Source organism: Vespa crabro, chromosome 10 (assembly GCF_910589235.1).
Source record: "Vespa crabro chromosome 10, iyVesCrab1.2, whole genome shotgun sequence".
Taxonomy (NCBI): domain Eukaryota; kingdom Metazoa; phylum Arthropoda; class Insecta; order Hymenoptera; family Vespidae; genus Vespa; species Vespa crabro.
Window position 1 is genome coordinate 2,888,296 of NC_060964.1, and position 14,569 is coordinate 2,902,864.

At 25.7% G+C, this 14,569-nt stretch overlaps 2 protein-coding genes across 2 annotated transcripts; both read right to left on the reverse strand.

Moving 5' to 3' along the window:
• Window positions 1-2,919: 2,919 nt before the first annotated feature.
• LOC124427453 (farnesol dehydrogenase-like) lies at window positions 2,920-5,087 on the reverse strand. The gene is made up of 5 exons (XM_046970389.1): window positions 4,788-5,087; window positions 4,118-4,289; window positions 3,929-4,055; window positions 3,651-3,780; window positions 2,920-3,269 (listed from the first exon to the last, which is right to left on the reverse strand). Exons 1-5 carry the CDS (start codon window positions 4,917-4,919, stop codon window positions 3,081-3,083), a joined length of 750 nt encoding a protein of 249 aa, XP_046826345.1. The 5' UTR covers window positions 4,920-5,087; the 3' UTR covers window positions 2,920-3,080.
• Window positions 5,088-7,041: 1,954 nt separating this feature from the next.
• LOC124427520 (farnesol dehydrogenase-like) lies at window positions 7,042-8,813 on the reverse strand. The gene is made up of 5 exons (XM_046970531.1): window positions 8,657-8,813; window positions 8,074-8,245; window positions 7,885-8,011; window positions 7,614-7,743; window positions 7,042-7,329 (listed from the first exon to the last, which is right to left on the reverse strand). Exons 1-5 carry the CDS (start codon window positions 8,786-8,788, stop codon window positions 7,057-7,059), a joined length of 834 nt encoding a protein of 277 aa, XP_046826487.1. The 5' UTR covers window positions 8,789-8,813; the 3' UTR covers window positions 7,042-7,056.
• Between the last annotated feature and the right edge of the window lie 5,756 nt (window positions 8,814-14,569).

The window sequence follows — 14,569 nt, forward strand, 5'->3', positions numbered from 1 at the left end:
ATTTTTTATTCGTTTCCTCTCATTTAGAATTCCAACTTTTATTTGTTGCACGTATGTTCTTATATAATCGGTTACAACCTATAAATCATTATTATCATGAAAATGATAAATATTATTGTAATATCACGTATTCCCTTATCCAATAAGAATTCATTTAAATAATTGCAATACATTTTTTGCATCTGACATTTTATTTTATGCAATATTAATCAACATAATATCATAATATTAATCGAACAATATATTAAATTATAATATTTATAACGTAAGATACATGTTCTAACAGATTTTCGTTTGTTATTAAGTATAAATGAAAATATTTCGTAATCTTTGAAATGAAATCTTGTAGAGACTTGGAGAAAAACAAACACTATTTCTAAATGTAATTTATTCTTTATAAAAATTTTTTTATGTAAATTTTTCATTTAAATATTCTTAATAATATCGGTATATGTTAATAACTTTAAAAATGCAAATATTTTGATTTCTTTTGCAACAAGGTCTTAATGATAATGAAATAATTAAAATTTTTATAATAATTGTATCAATTTTATTTTAATTATTTGAAATAAGGAATAGATGATTTGTTAATAGTCGCCAATGTATGAAATAAAAAGATTAGAATCCCAAAAAAACTTTTCTTTCGTAATAAGAACACAACTATGAAATATTTTTTAAAGTAATTATTTTTCAATATATATAAATTAATTATTAATACAATATATATAAAGTAATAATTATAAATTAATTATTACTTTCTTATAAAAAAGCTCAACGTGCATTGATCAAATCTGCTAAGAACATATTATTATATTTCAAAAAACCGAAATGATTTTTGCATGTTACTTAGGAGTACAAAAAAATTATTCATAATGATCAAAGTTATTGCCATCCTTGTTTATAATCATATATGATACTTACACATGACAGTTATATACCACATAATTATATGACAACAATTATGTATAAATTAGGTTATTTCTACACCATATATACTGTAATTATATTATATATGTAACAATTAGATAGCTACAATTATTTTCCTATAAAATGATACATTTTATATATAATTATATAACCATTGTTACTATATTCACAAATTTATAAAGTCTTCTATTGTTATATATATATATATATATATATATATATATACAAAAAAATAACAAAATTAAAATTTCTTCAAACGTTTATTTTTTTTCTTGTGAAAGAGAATGATCAACGCATGAACAGCCGCTGAAATTATACAAGCAAGATCTGTTGGAGGCATTAAAACGAAGGATAAACGAACTGATGAAACCCTTGAACTTAGATAAAATCAAATAAGAGTACATAAAGCTGCCATATCTTAATGTCAAGATTAACACAGACAGAAATAGACGTGGAAATAATCTTTACCTTGACAAAAGTCGGAATCTTCCTTTACTACTTTTTCTTCTTCTTACCAATTGTTGCGTCATGATAATTTTCATTTCTAGATATGCATCTCGCATCGGATCAGCGATGATAATCGACTTGTACGGAGAATTACCCCCACCTATTCCTTGTCGTCAGATCTATAGATCCACTGGTCGCGATGAATAAAGGCAGTGCCACTAATCTAGAATATCGTTGAAAGCCGTCAGCAGAATACCGCTCCCGCAAATTAATGAAAGAACACGCGTTTTTTCAAGGATTCCGTAAGGCTCGCAAGATAAATGCACGATAATAAATATTGCGCGAATTGAAGCTATCATCGTATATTTGATGAAATAAGATACAATTGTTTATGTATTTTGTATAATGATGTGTAATTAGTTGTACTGGCTATTTCTGAAGAAGTGATAGCAAGTAATGTTTAATTAAACTCGAAAATCTAAATGTCATAAGTCTGAAGGACGTAGCTTAACTGACTTTTTGACATCTTTAGAATTATCCGCGAAGATTCTAATGAAATTACGAAAGGAAATAAAAAGAATAGAGTTGAAATATGATCTGAGCATAGAAAGGAAAGGAAAGGAATAAATGCCTATTGATCAGAGGGGGAGGGATCAGGATAATTCGTTGGAATGTTTAAACATTCAAATGTGTGCCTCATTGTTCTAATGATCGTATAGACTAAAAGATGTCAATGACTATTTCAAACTTAAGCGGCAAACAATCATTGGCTCGTCCCGCCTAGGCATCTACTTTCACTATTTATTTGTTGCCCGGTTCGATATTTTATTGAAAACTAGACACTTAATTAAAAATGCCTAAGCTCAGATAAAGGTGACAATGTGTTCTTTATCTATGCATTTTCTTAGCGAGTAACTAACAAGCTCCCAAGTGCAGATATTTCTAATAGTGATATATGATCCTTAGGAGAAAGTTCTGTGAACAATTTGGAGGGGCGCCGCACGTGTGCGTCAATACTAATTTTACTCTTGATATCGTAATAATTTGAAAGAGCACTTTCTTTTTTTATCTTTTTTAAATAACCACATATAAATACATTTTGTATTCTTTCTCTTATCTCGCAGATAATTAAACACGCGTAAAGAAACTTTTTTTTATCAATGATGACCAGAAAAGGTCAACTTTTTAAATCTTTCTACTACCTCTAATTTTTTAGTTTAATTAAAAACTCTAAAAACTCTATTGCATAATATGTTTAAATGTAACAACTATGTAATTCATTGACATAGTATGCTAAGAAATTTTCTAATCAATAATTGTTTTTTACGTTATCTATATAATCGAAAATATTCGAAAATGAAATTAATAATTCTAATGTATAATTGCTCAAAAATTCTCTCCAATTTTAATAATGTTCTCTATCTCACCAAGGTTTCGTTGAAAATTAATAGCTGGACCAGCATTGATAAACAATGGAACAAACCGTCAACAGACTTAATTTCTATTACAATTTTTTATTGTAAGTAATAAAATTAATAACATTACTATTAATATAAACAATATGATTTTTATTTTCGTTTATAATGTAAATTTTTGTTAATTTTTACATTATTCAAAAAAAAAATACTTTTATTGTACTTATTTTCATGAAGATAGTATCAATATAATGCTTAGTTAAATTATTATATATTATTTCATGTTTAACACTAATATTTAACTTCTCCAAAAGGTCTAATTATCAATTCAGTAATATGAACACGTTGTGGAGTTCCAATTACATAAATAACAGCATTTGCGATATCATCAGCTTCTAACGCTGGCATATCCTTAAAGATGTTTACGTTAAAGTTATTGGCATCGAAGATTTCCGTAGATACTAATCCTGGACTGATACTCTGTAGTATTACAAACAATTTTAAATAAACAGTAATTTCATCATTTTTTCTAAAGATTTTTAACCCTCTAGAATTCTATGTAAGTTCAAAGTCATTTATATTTTTTAAATTTATAATATATATATATATATATATATATATATATATATATATATATATAATTAGTACACATATATACACTATAATAAATTATATATAAATATATTAATATAGTATATACTATATGATATTAATACAATCTTAATTATTTAACAATAAAATATACTATAGTAATTTTAGTATATAAGGTAACATGATATAATTCTTTTTTAAACACGAAACTAAATTCGATTATAGAGGATTAACTTATTGATAAAGATATAAGATTGACAATATATTTACCGTCACTCGAATCTTACTACCATGCAATTCCTTTTGCGTGATCTCAGTAGCAGCAACGGAAGCAAATTTGGACGCTGAATAAAAGTTAATACCATAATCCTTGAATCCAATTACATTGTGTCCAGCGATACTGCGACAAAAAAATTGTATACAGTTGATACATGTATATAAAAAAATTTATGAGTGATAGTCATTATCATATATTTTTATCTTTATACAATCGATAATAAGAATAATACGAAAAAAAAAAAAATACTTAGTAAAATTTATTAGCAAACCTGTTCATGTTAATAATATAACCTTCCACGTTAGAATCTAACATCATTCTAGCGGCACGTTTGGTACAATCGATAAATCCTAACACATTGATATCGAATAATCTTTTCCAATCAGATCTGGATGAATCTATAAAAAAATTTCATTAATTTTATCCAAGTAATTAAAAATCCATATTATTATACTCATACCCATAAATTTGGAATTTATGATAATTCCAGCGTTGTTCACCAAAATATGAACCGTTTTAAAATTATTCTTGACCCATTGAAACGCTTGTTCGATACTTTCGGGTTTAGTGATGTCACACTCGTATGCATAGAACTTTCCTTTATTTTTTCCCTTAACATTCTGCATCTCGCTCTAATCAAAAATTTGTTCTTAATGTTTCATATAATAATAAAAATGTAATGATCCATATAAAGTATTACACATTGTTCTTATCGAAGCCTCTAATTATATTAATTCTAAAATCGATTTTTTCTTATATTAAAAGAAACAACATAATTTGAATCTGCTTGTTTCTAAAAATATAAAATATGAGTTTAATCGATTTCATGTTTAGCAAAAAAGAATCGTATTTATACTTCATCTTTTAATAGAACAATATTTATGTTATGTTTATTAGAACTATATATAACATAAAATATTATGTTATGTTTCATGTTATGAACAATATTTCTACTGATAGATTGATTAATTACTGACGGATGATAAAGTAATTTTGCAAAAATAATGCAAATTTCATGTAAACAAACAAAAGTGAACAAACTTTTAAATGGAATGTTCTTAAAGATTTTGACGAAAATAGTTTTTAATACTCTACAGGAGGACCATCCAATAAATTTTGATAAAGTTTACCTGCATTTTCTCTTTCCTTCTAGCAAATCCGATCACGACTACATCATTTTGTACAAGAGCTTTTGCTATTGCTAATCCGATTCCACTAGATGCACCAGTAACTATAGCTATTTTTCCAGCCCAGCGTTCCATTTTTGTTCAAGTTTACTTTAATAATTAATTACAATTGTATCTAAATAGGAAGAGAGAGAGAAAGAGAAAGAGAAAGAGAGAGAGAAAGAGAGAGAGAGAGAGAGAGAGAGAGAGAAGCTTAGATATCTCGTTGAAGTTTCTTCCACGACTGATCACACATAAAAGATTAGATTTCTTTCTTATACAATAGCGCTTTAGAAATTTAGAAGGGGAAATGACAAATCATTATTTCAGATTACGTTGCATATATCGAAGAAAACATAGAATGTAACTAAAAAATTTACGTTCTTCGACTTGTATTGCTAAGATCACGAAATTGTATTATACAGTAATTATAATAAAATGGAGAAAAAATGCAATTATTTATAAACTTATATTCCTTTTTATTTAAACGCATAATTGTTTTATATATATATATATATATATATATATATATATATATATATATATTTATAATGGAAAAGTTTATGACTTTTTCCATTTTAAGATACGTATTACTTTATGAATTTATATATTAAAAAAAAAGAGTCGTGTATTTTCTGAATGTATAAAGTATTGTTATTTTTATTTTTAATTATTTTCTCTGTATTTCTCTCTTTCTATCGCGTTTTTCTTTAATCTTCATAAAACTTTAATATAAACCATTTTAAAATTTAATGATGAAATAAAACTGATAAGTATACATGAGAGTAAGAATGATAATAAAATTTATTTCTCCATGAAAGATACAAATCTGATAAGCTATTAATATAATTCAAGACTTCTTCTTAGCGATTTATATCATTTTCTTTAATTAGTGGACTCATTCTTACCTTAATGATAATCTAAATAAACTTGTAAAGTTTTCGATAAAGTATAGATTATACAAATAAAAATCGTAGATTTTTCGATAAAAAAAGAAAAAATAATAAAAAATAAAAGAAACAAATTATCTTCATTTTTATTCTTTATAAGTATACATAATTATCAAAGATAATATTGAATTGGATTCGAGAGTAATAAAATCGAAATGTATATATAAAATTATTTCTGATAAAATTATAATTTATACAAATAAAATCCGTGGTGTTATTGAAACATATTAAAATAATGAAAAAATATGTATAATAAATCATCAGAAGTCATGCAGCTAAAACAAACATAAATAATTCTTTTTAACTTCTTCAAAACGAAGCACAGAGATTCGACTAAGATCGAACTGGTGAACGTAAAGCAAACTGCAACCAAGGTCACTGAAACTAGACTTAGGCCAAGGTTAAGACGGACAGAAATAGATGTGCAAAGAAAACTCATCAAGAATGATATTGACGAAGTCCAATATCTTTTCTTCCTATTTCTCTTTTTTCTTTTAATTGTTTATGAATTACCATTTATAATGTGATAATTTTTAAAAATATATTCTTATTTTATCTTTTTTCAATACATACGTATATTTTCATTCTGTTTTACTTTTCTTATTTTTGACAGAAAATAAAACATACTTAAGAAAAATATTTTTAATTATTCACAATAAAGATCATGAGATAACAAGATAAATTTAAGAAGAGATAAGATAAACACATTTTAACTTTCTATAATTTAGATAAAAACTTTATATCGTCACGTTATTACATAAAATGGTTAAAGAATGAAAACTATTTGAAAAAACATCGAATTATTTCTCTTCTACTAAATATTGTCTAATGTTCTTTCTTCTGGTATTGCGACGTATTGCAACGACTGCGTAACTCGTTACATCAGAAATTTTCTAACTAAGAAATGTTCTGATCAATGATCGTTTCTTACGTTATCAATATAATTGAAAATATTTTGAATTAAAATTAATAATTATAATACACTAAAGAATTCTTTATGATTTAAATAATGATCTCTACCTTACCAACGTCTCATTGGAAACAGATTATAGCGCCAATATTGGTAAAAAGGGGTATTAACAATCGCAAAACAATTGTTAAAACAATTTTTTAGATAATAGTTATTATTATAAATAATACAATTAAGTAAATAATATTATCTTTTTTATTTTCAATGATATCATTTTTAGTCGAAATTTGTATCATTGAAAAAATTATATTTTTATTGTCTTTTGACGAAGATAATAACAATATAATACTTAATTAAAATATTATGCATAATCTCATGTCCCCTCATATTTAACTTCTCCGAAAGGTCTAATTATCAATTCAGTAATATGTACGCGTTGTGGAGTTCCAATTACATAAATAACAGCATTTGCGATATCATCAGCTTCTAATGCTGGCACATTCTTAAAGGTGTTTACGTTAAAATTAGCAACTTGCAAGATTTCTGTTGATACATATCCTGGACTGATACTCTGTAGTATTAAGAACAATTTTAAATAAACAGTAATTTCACCATTTTTTCTAAATATTTTTAACCCTCTAGAATTCTATGTAAGTTCAAAGCCATTTATATTTTTTAAATTTATATATTATATATATATATATATATAATTAGTACACATATATACACTATAATAAATTATATATAAATATATTAATATAGTACATACTATATGATATTAATACAATCTTAATTACTTAACAATATAATATACTATAGTAATTATAATATATAAGTTAACATGATATAATTCTTTTTTAAACATGAAACTAAATTCGATTATAGAGGATTAACTTATTAATAAAGATATAAGATTGACATTATATTTACCGTCACTCGAATCTTACTACCATGCAATTCCTTTTGTGTAATCTCAGTAGCAGCAACAGAAGCAAATTTGGACGCTGAGTAAAAGTTAAAAGTATAACCCGGAAAACAAATTACATTGTGTCCTGCGATACTGTAGTAAAAGAAAAAGTGTACGAGCACATATAAAAAATTTACGAGTGATAGTCATTATCATATATTTTTATCTTTATACAATCGATAATAAGAATAATACGAAAAAAAAAAAAATACTTAGTAAAATTTATTAGCAAACCTGTTCATGTTAATAATATAACCTTCCACGTTAGAATCTAACATCATTCTAGCGGCACGTTTGGTACAATCGATAAATCCTAACACATTGATATCGAATAATCTTTTCCAATCAGATCTGGATGAATCTATAAAAAAATTTCATTAATTTTATCCAAGTAATTAAAAATCCATATTATTATACTCATACCCATAAATTTGGAATTTATGATAATTCCAGCGTTGTTCACCAAAATATGAACCGTTTTAAAATTATTCTTGACCCATTGAAACGCTTGTTCGATACTTTCGGGTTTGGTGATGTCACACTCGCATGCATAGAACTGTCCTTTATTTTTTCCCTTAACATTCTGCATCTCGCTCTGATAAGAAATTTAAAATGCTATATTAATTGATAAGTATATCTTAATACTACATTATCTTAAATAATATGGTATAGTTATACCACATCAATTATAATATATATATATATATATATATATATATATATATATATATATATATATATATAATACGTATATGTATATAATACTACAATATTACTTTTAATACTATATAATTTATAGATTAATTTACAATTTTATAGAAATAATTACTAAATATTAATAATTATTATAAAAATTCTAGAGAAGACAATGTAATGACCTTGTATAAAACTATGAATATATTAAATTTATCATTTAAATAACGTATAACTTCATTTGTACAATCGAAATGAATTTAAAAAGTAAAATAAATCTAAAAAAAGAGAGAAAATTCAATGAAAAATATACCTGCATTTTACTTTTTTTTCGTGCAAATCCTATCACGACAACATCATTTTGTACAAGAGCTTTCGCTATTGCTAATCCTATTCCACTGGAAGCACCAGTAACTATAGCTATTTTACCAATCCAACGTTCCATTTTTTGTTAAGTTTTCAATAATTAATCACGTTGAACAAAACTAGGTAGAGACAGGCAGACACTGAGTAAGAGAGAGAGAGAGAGAGAGAGAGAGAGAGAGAGAGAGAGAGAGGGAGAGAGATATCACGTTGAAGTTTCTTCCTCGGCTGTTGATATAATATGTTACTTTATTTAATCCTATCATGCTTTTATAATTTGCTCAAAAAGTGAGAAGTAAAGAATTATTATTCAAGGTCATATTGCAAATAAAATAGGAAACAAAAAAGGATATGATGTAACTTGAAAATTAGAATTGTGTTAAGTCATATGCATTACTAATTTTACATTAAATTATAATGTAATTATTCAGAATGAGTAATATCATCCTTCTTTTTTTTTCTAAATATGTTATAATAAATATTTTAATCATGTTATATGTATGTATATTCGCATTAAAAATAATTTGTTATTCTACTAGAATCATTTATAGGAAATTTCTTTTTGTATAATTTATACTAATATCATATTTGTATATTCGTATCGATTAGAAATCATTTAATGTTCTGTTCTCTTGTTTACCTTTCTTTTTCGAAATATTTTGATATGGTCAATTTAAAAGTTTAGGGCTTTTTTCATTTTAAAATATATTTCTCTTTATGAATGGAAATTAAACATTAAAAATAAAAAAGAAAAAAGAGGCCAAGCGCTTTTCAAATGTAAAAAATTTGGTTATTTTTATATTCATTTTTACTCTCTCTCTCTCTCTCTCTCTCTTTCTTTGGTTTTTATCTTTTTTTCTAAAATTTTAAAAATGAACTACGTTAAAATTTAAATGACAGAAAAGATTGATAACTATAAGTGAGTTAGAATGATTACTTCAGACTTCTTAAAAGATAAAATACTGATATGTTATTAATATAATTCAAACCTTTCCGTTATCGTTTTGTATAATTTCTTTTGATTAGGATAGTACATTGTCATTCATTTTTATCACAATAAGAAGTCAAGTGCAGAAGGTTTCCTATAAAGTGTAATTTACATAAATGAAAAGCTGGTTTTTTCGATAAAAAAATTATAACAAATGCAAAGGGTAACTTATCTTTATTTTTTTCTTACATAAACATATACAATCATTAAATATAACATTGGATTGGCCAATAAGCAATGTCAAAAAACGTAGTATCTATTTTTTATTTAAATAAATAATATTACATTTGATATATATATATATATATATATATATATATATATAAATACATGTATATAACATGGATATAAACAAATATATTTACATAACAAATACTATTCCATAAAATTCAACATTTCTTGTCAAAACAATATATAAGAAATTGTCGAAAGCCATGCAACTAAAGCAAACATAAATATTTTTTTTTTAACTACTTCAAAGTCTCAAAGTAAATTTTCACAAAAAAAAAGAATCCTTCAACGTTCCTTTTCAAGAGTAACAAGACCGCGAAAGGACTTGGCCGAGGTCAAAGTTCGATATCGTGGGTGTACGGATTTGAAATGGGAACACGGTTGAGTTTAACGAACTTTCTGCGTGAGAAAAAAGAAACTTGCAAGTGAAATCTTCTCGAATAAGGAATACAGACATCTTTATTATTATTCTTTTCTTTTTTTTTTCTTTTTCTGTTTGTCATGTCATTCAAGTTTAATAAAAAAAAAAAAAGAGAAAAAAGAAAAAAAAGAAAAAAAAAGAAAAAAAAAGAAAAAAAAGGAAAAAAAAAGAAAAAATACAATATACGGAAACAAGTCGACACTATTAAGCAAATTCTAACGGATTAACAGAAAATTGGAGAACTATGTTTAATTCCAGTTTAGAAAGTCATAATATCAAAACGACTCTAAGATTATTCTTATGCTTTTGGTTTAACTATTTTATTTTATTTATTAACTTAACTTAAATCCCGGAGTAATCAAATAAAGAGTCGATTATGTGAAAGGCAATTCTAAATGTAATTGTTAGTCAAATAAAACGTGATGACACGAAATAATATTTCAAATAGAAATACGAAGACTTCGTGAGAAGACTTTTAATGATTTTATACAAAAGTAATATTTTTTTATTATAACATTTCACGAGATAATCGCGTATCAAAAAAAAAACAACTGAATGATGGCACGCACAAGTAAACATTTTGTAGAAAAAAAAAAAAATGAAAAGTAGTAAAAAAATCACCGATCAAGACGTAACAAGGAAGAACCATATTTCTCGATTTCAAAAAATTTTAAAAAGCATAATTAAGTTTTACGCGCCGTAAAAAGAAAAAATATATCAAGACAAGTGAAAAGATGACGTAAGATGATTTCGACTTCCAGAATCTCCTTTTAATGAAAATTTCACCATAATGCCAATCGATCCAATAAGGAATAATAAACGAGCTTACATAGACACTCTCTCTCTCTCTCTCTCTCTCTCTCTCTCCCTCTCTCGCGCGCGCGCGCGCGTAATCCTCGTCTCATCGATCCTCGTCTATCACTATCACCCGAGTTCTTTACATCTTACGATGAGTTACTATTACTACGAAACACTCTTCTAATTCGATGTATAAATTATTCCATGAAACATGGCTATCAATCATCAATAATATACTAAATCTTCGTTCAAAGCTTTACGTAACAATTTTCGTGAAAAAAATAAACGAAAAAAAGGAAAAGAAAATAATAATAATAATAATGATAACAATAACAATGTTAAAGTGATTCTATCAAAATAAATTGAGAGACTTGACATCGAATTGATTTATTGACTAACTAAAATTCCCGGAAACGTAGAAAACTCACATAATTACAATTAAAATTGTTAGTATATGTATTTCTCACACGATTATGTTTGTAAAAAATGTAGATTTCAATCGATTCACATTCCGGAAGATGTCGAGAGATGTGCTTTCTTTTTCATCCTTGTTATAATAAATTGCGAATCGTTATTGCTATTGTTATTGTTTTTTCTTCTTTTCTTTTTTCTTTTTTCTTTCTTTCTTCTTTTCTTTTCTTTTTTTTTTTGTTATTTACGCCATGCAGAGAAAATGATCCTTTCTCGTTCATTTTCCTTATTATCTTCCCGAGAAATCGGTAATTTGTATTACTTATATGTATACATATATGTATATGTGTACGTACGTTCCTTTTGTATATTGCAGTTTGATTACAAACCATTGAATTTGTTACCTAATAAGAAATTTTACAATATTCTATACTTAAATAAAATAATAAAATTTTTTATTTAATTTTATATTTAAATATTTAATTTTATATTTAAATATTTAATAACATATTTAAATAACATATTTTTTATAGAAAAAAAAAGAAAAAACATTTAAACAAACATCATTAGCATAATATTGAGTTTGTTTAATTAATAAATAAATATCAGAATTTTTAGTATTTTTACAGAATTTTTTTTTATTGATATTTTATTAAAAGGTTTAGCATTACTTATTGATCAAATAATATTAAATTATTGTTATTATTTACTTATTAATATTATTTATTTAGATTATAAAATATAGTATTAAAAGATTTCGAAATTAATTACTTAACTAATTTGATACCCTTTTTTTTGTGTCATCGATAAGAAGAATGATATTAAAGATAGTAGGATTAAATGGGACAATTTATATTTAATTTTTCTACTGATTTCTTATTATATTATTTCTGATTACAATCATTAACTTACATTTACTCTAACCAAAGGCTTTTCGAAATCGACGCTGTATCAAATTTCGCTTACATAAGATCTTAAAAAAAAAAATTAAAAAATTAAAAATTATAGAAGAAAAAAGAAAAGAAAAAACAAAGCGTCTCGTTCATCGGCGTTGACGAAATGTCGCGAGTTAATAAAGAGTATCTAACGTTCGCGTGCATCACGTGAGAGAGACCTTGACTTGAACCACTTGTGAAATGTACCCGTAAATCGAATTACGCCGTAAGAAACACCATCTCCGGATACTTTGCAAGAAGAAAAACAAAGGCTTGCCGATGAGTAATCTGGTGCATGAAGAAAAAAAAAGGAAAAAAAAAGATCGTGTAATTATTCGTTTTCTTTATCTTCCTTCTTCTTTTCTTTCTTTTTTTTTTCAGCAGCTTACCCTCTTTTCTCCTAAGTCTATGCAGACATATTTTCTTGTTACAATTATGAGTAATAATAAAAGAAAAAAAAAAAAGAAGAATAAGAAAAAAAAAGAGATCGGTCCGCAAAAAGAAGTACTAAATTAAAAAAAAGAAAAAAAAGAAATCATGCAAATTCTTGGCCTAATTTTTTGTTTTTTTCTTTTGTTTTTTTCTTTTCTTTTTTTATTTTCCTTTCCATCCACTTATTCATCTTCCTTACGTACGTTTATTATTCAAAGTATATTTCTTCATCGACGAACGAAGTCAAGGGGTGTCGATGTCGAAAACGATCTCGTTTTACAACGAACCTTTTACACGTTACTTACACGCTAACTTACGATGCTAAATCTCAGCGTGCCTTAGTAGTTTTGTTCGGCCGATTGTAAGGTATAAAACGATGTTCCTATGGCCACAGCCAATTTCGTAATATAATTAGACCATGAGAAAGCCTTCCTACGATAAAGGTACAGCCCGTCTCGTTAATTGGGACGAGCCGTTAATTACGAGAAATCCGGTGTCTCTCGTTTATACGCTATCAATCCTATTTCAATCTTCTATTTTTCTAAGTTTTATACTTTCGCAATCAATGGTCTCTATTCGATTTCAAGATCGAATTTTTTCTTCCAATTTTTTTCTGTTCTTTTTTTCTGTTCTTTTTTTTTTCTTTTCCTTTTTTTTTCTTTTCCTTTTTTTTTCTTTTCCTTTTTTTTTTCTTTTCCTTTTTTTTTCTTTTTTACTTACTGGCAATGATAATGCAAAAAATATATCCTACATAAGCTGCACGTTTAATTTATAAAAAAAAAAACAAAAAAGATCTATACAATCTAACGATTGCAAGATCGATTCAATTTTTTTTTCTTTTAGAATTTTTTTTTATATAAATAAATATATAAGATATTCAATTTGAAATGCAATAGTATATAAAAAAAAAAAAAGATAAAAAGGAATGAATGAAAAGATCCTTTATTTGGCATCTCGTAGAAAAGATATTGTAAAATTCTGCTCCCACGTTCTAATTATTATTCAGTGTCAGCCTTTGCTGTATAAATTTTCTCTGAAATACATAGTGCACATATATAACTATGTCGAAACAAAGTTCGTGGAACTTACGATATCGTAGGTAAGACTTTAGTAATACAGCTATAATCATTACCTTTGTATCATTTGCACCTGTTACGTGTTATGTTCTTACACGAGCATGATGATATCATGGAGTGATAAAACTTTATCGTTTGATATAAAAGAGAAATTGTGTATGTTCATGTATTATTTAAGTATTATTATTAATAAAATTAATATATATATATATATATATATATATATATATATATATATATATCTTTACGTGAAAGTATTCCTTACACGTATAACTCATAATACGTGTCACCATGTACGTTTCAATATTTTTCGAACAAAATTAGAAAAAGAAAAAGAATTACTATTCACCTTTTTCATTTTAAGAACCTTTCACTTCTTGTAAAAAAAAAGTATATATATATATAAAAAATAAAATAAACAAAAGCGAAAAAGAAAAAGTATATAAGTCGAATAAAGATCCATCGATCAATCGATAGGTCGAAGACATTCGAATGGATTTCAATCGTCATTGAAACAGAGTATCGATCACTGCGGTAACGTCGATCAGCCCCATATCTACGCATAAGTAAG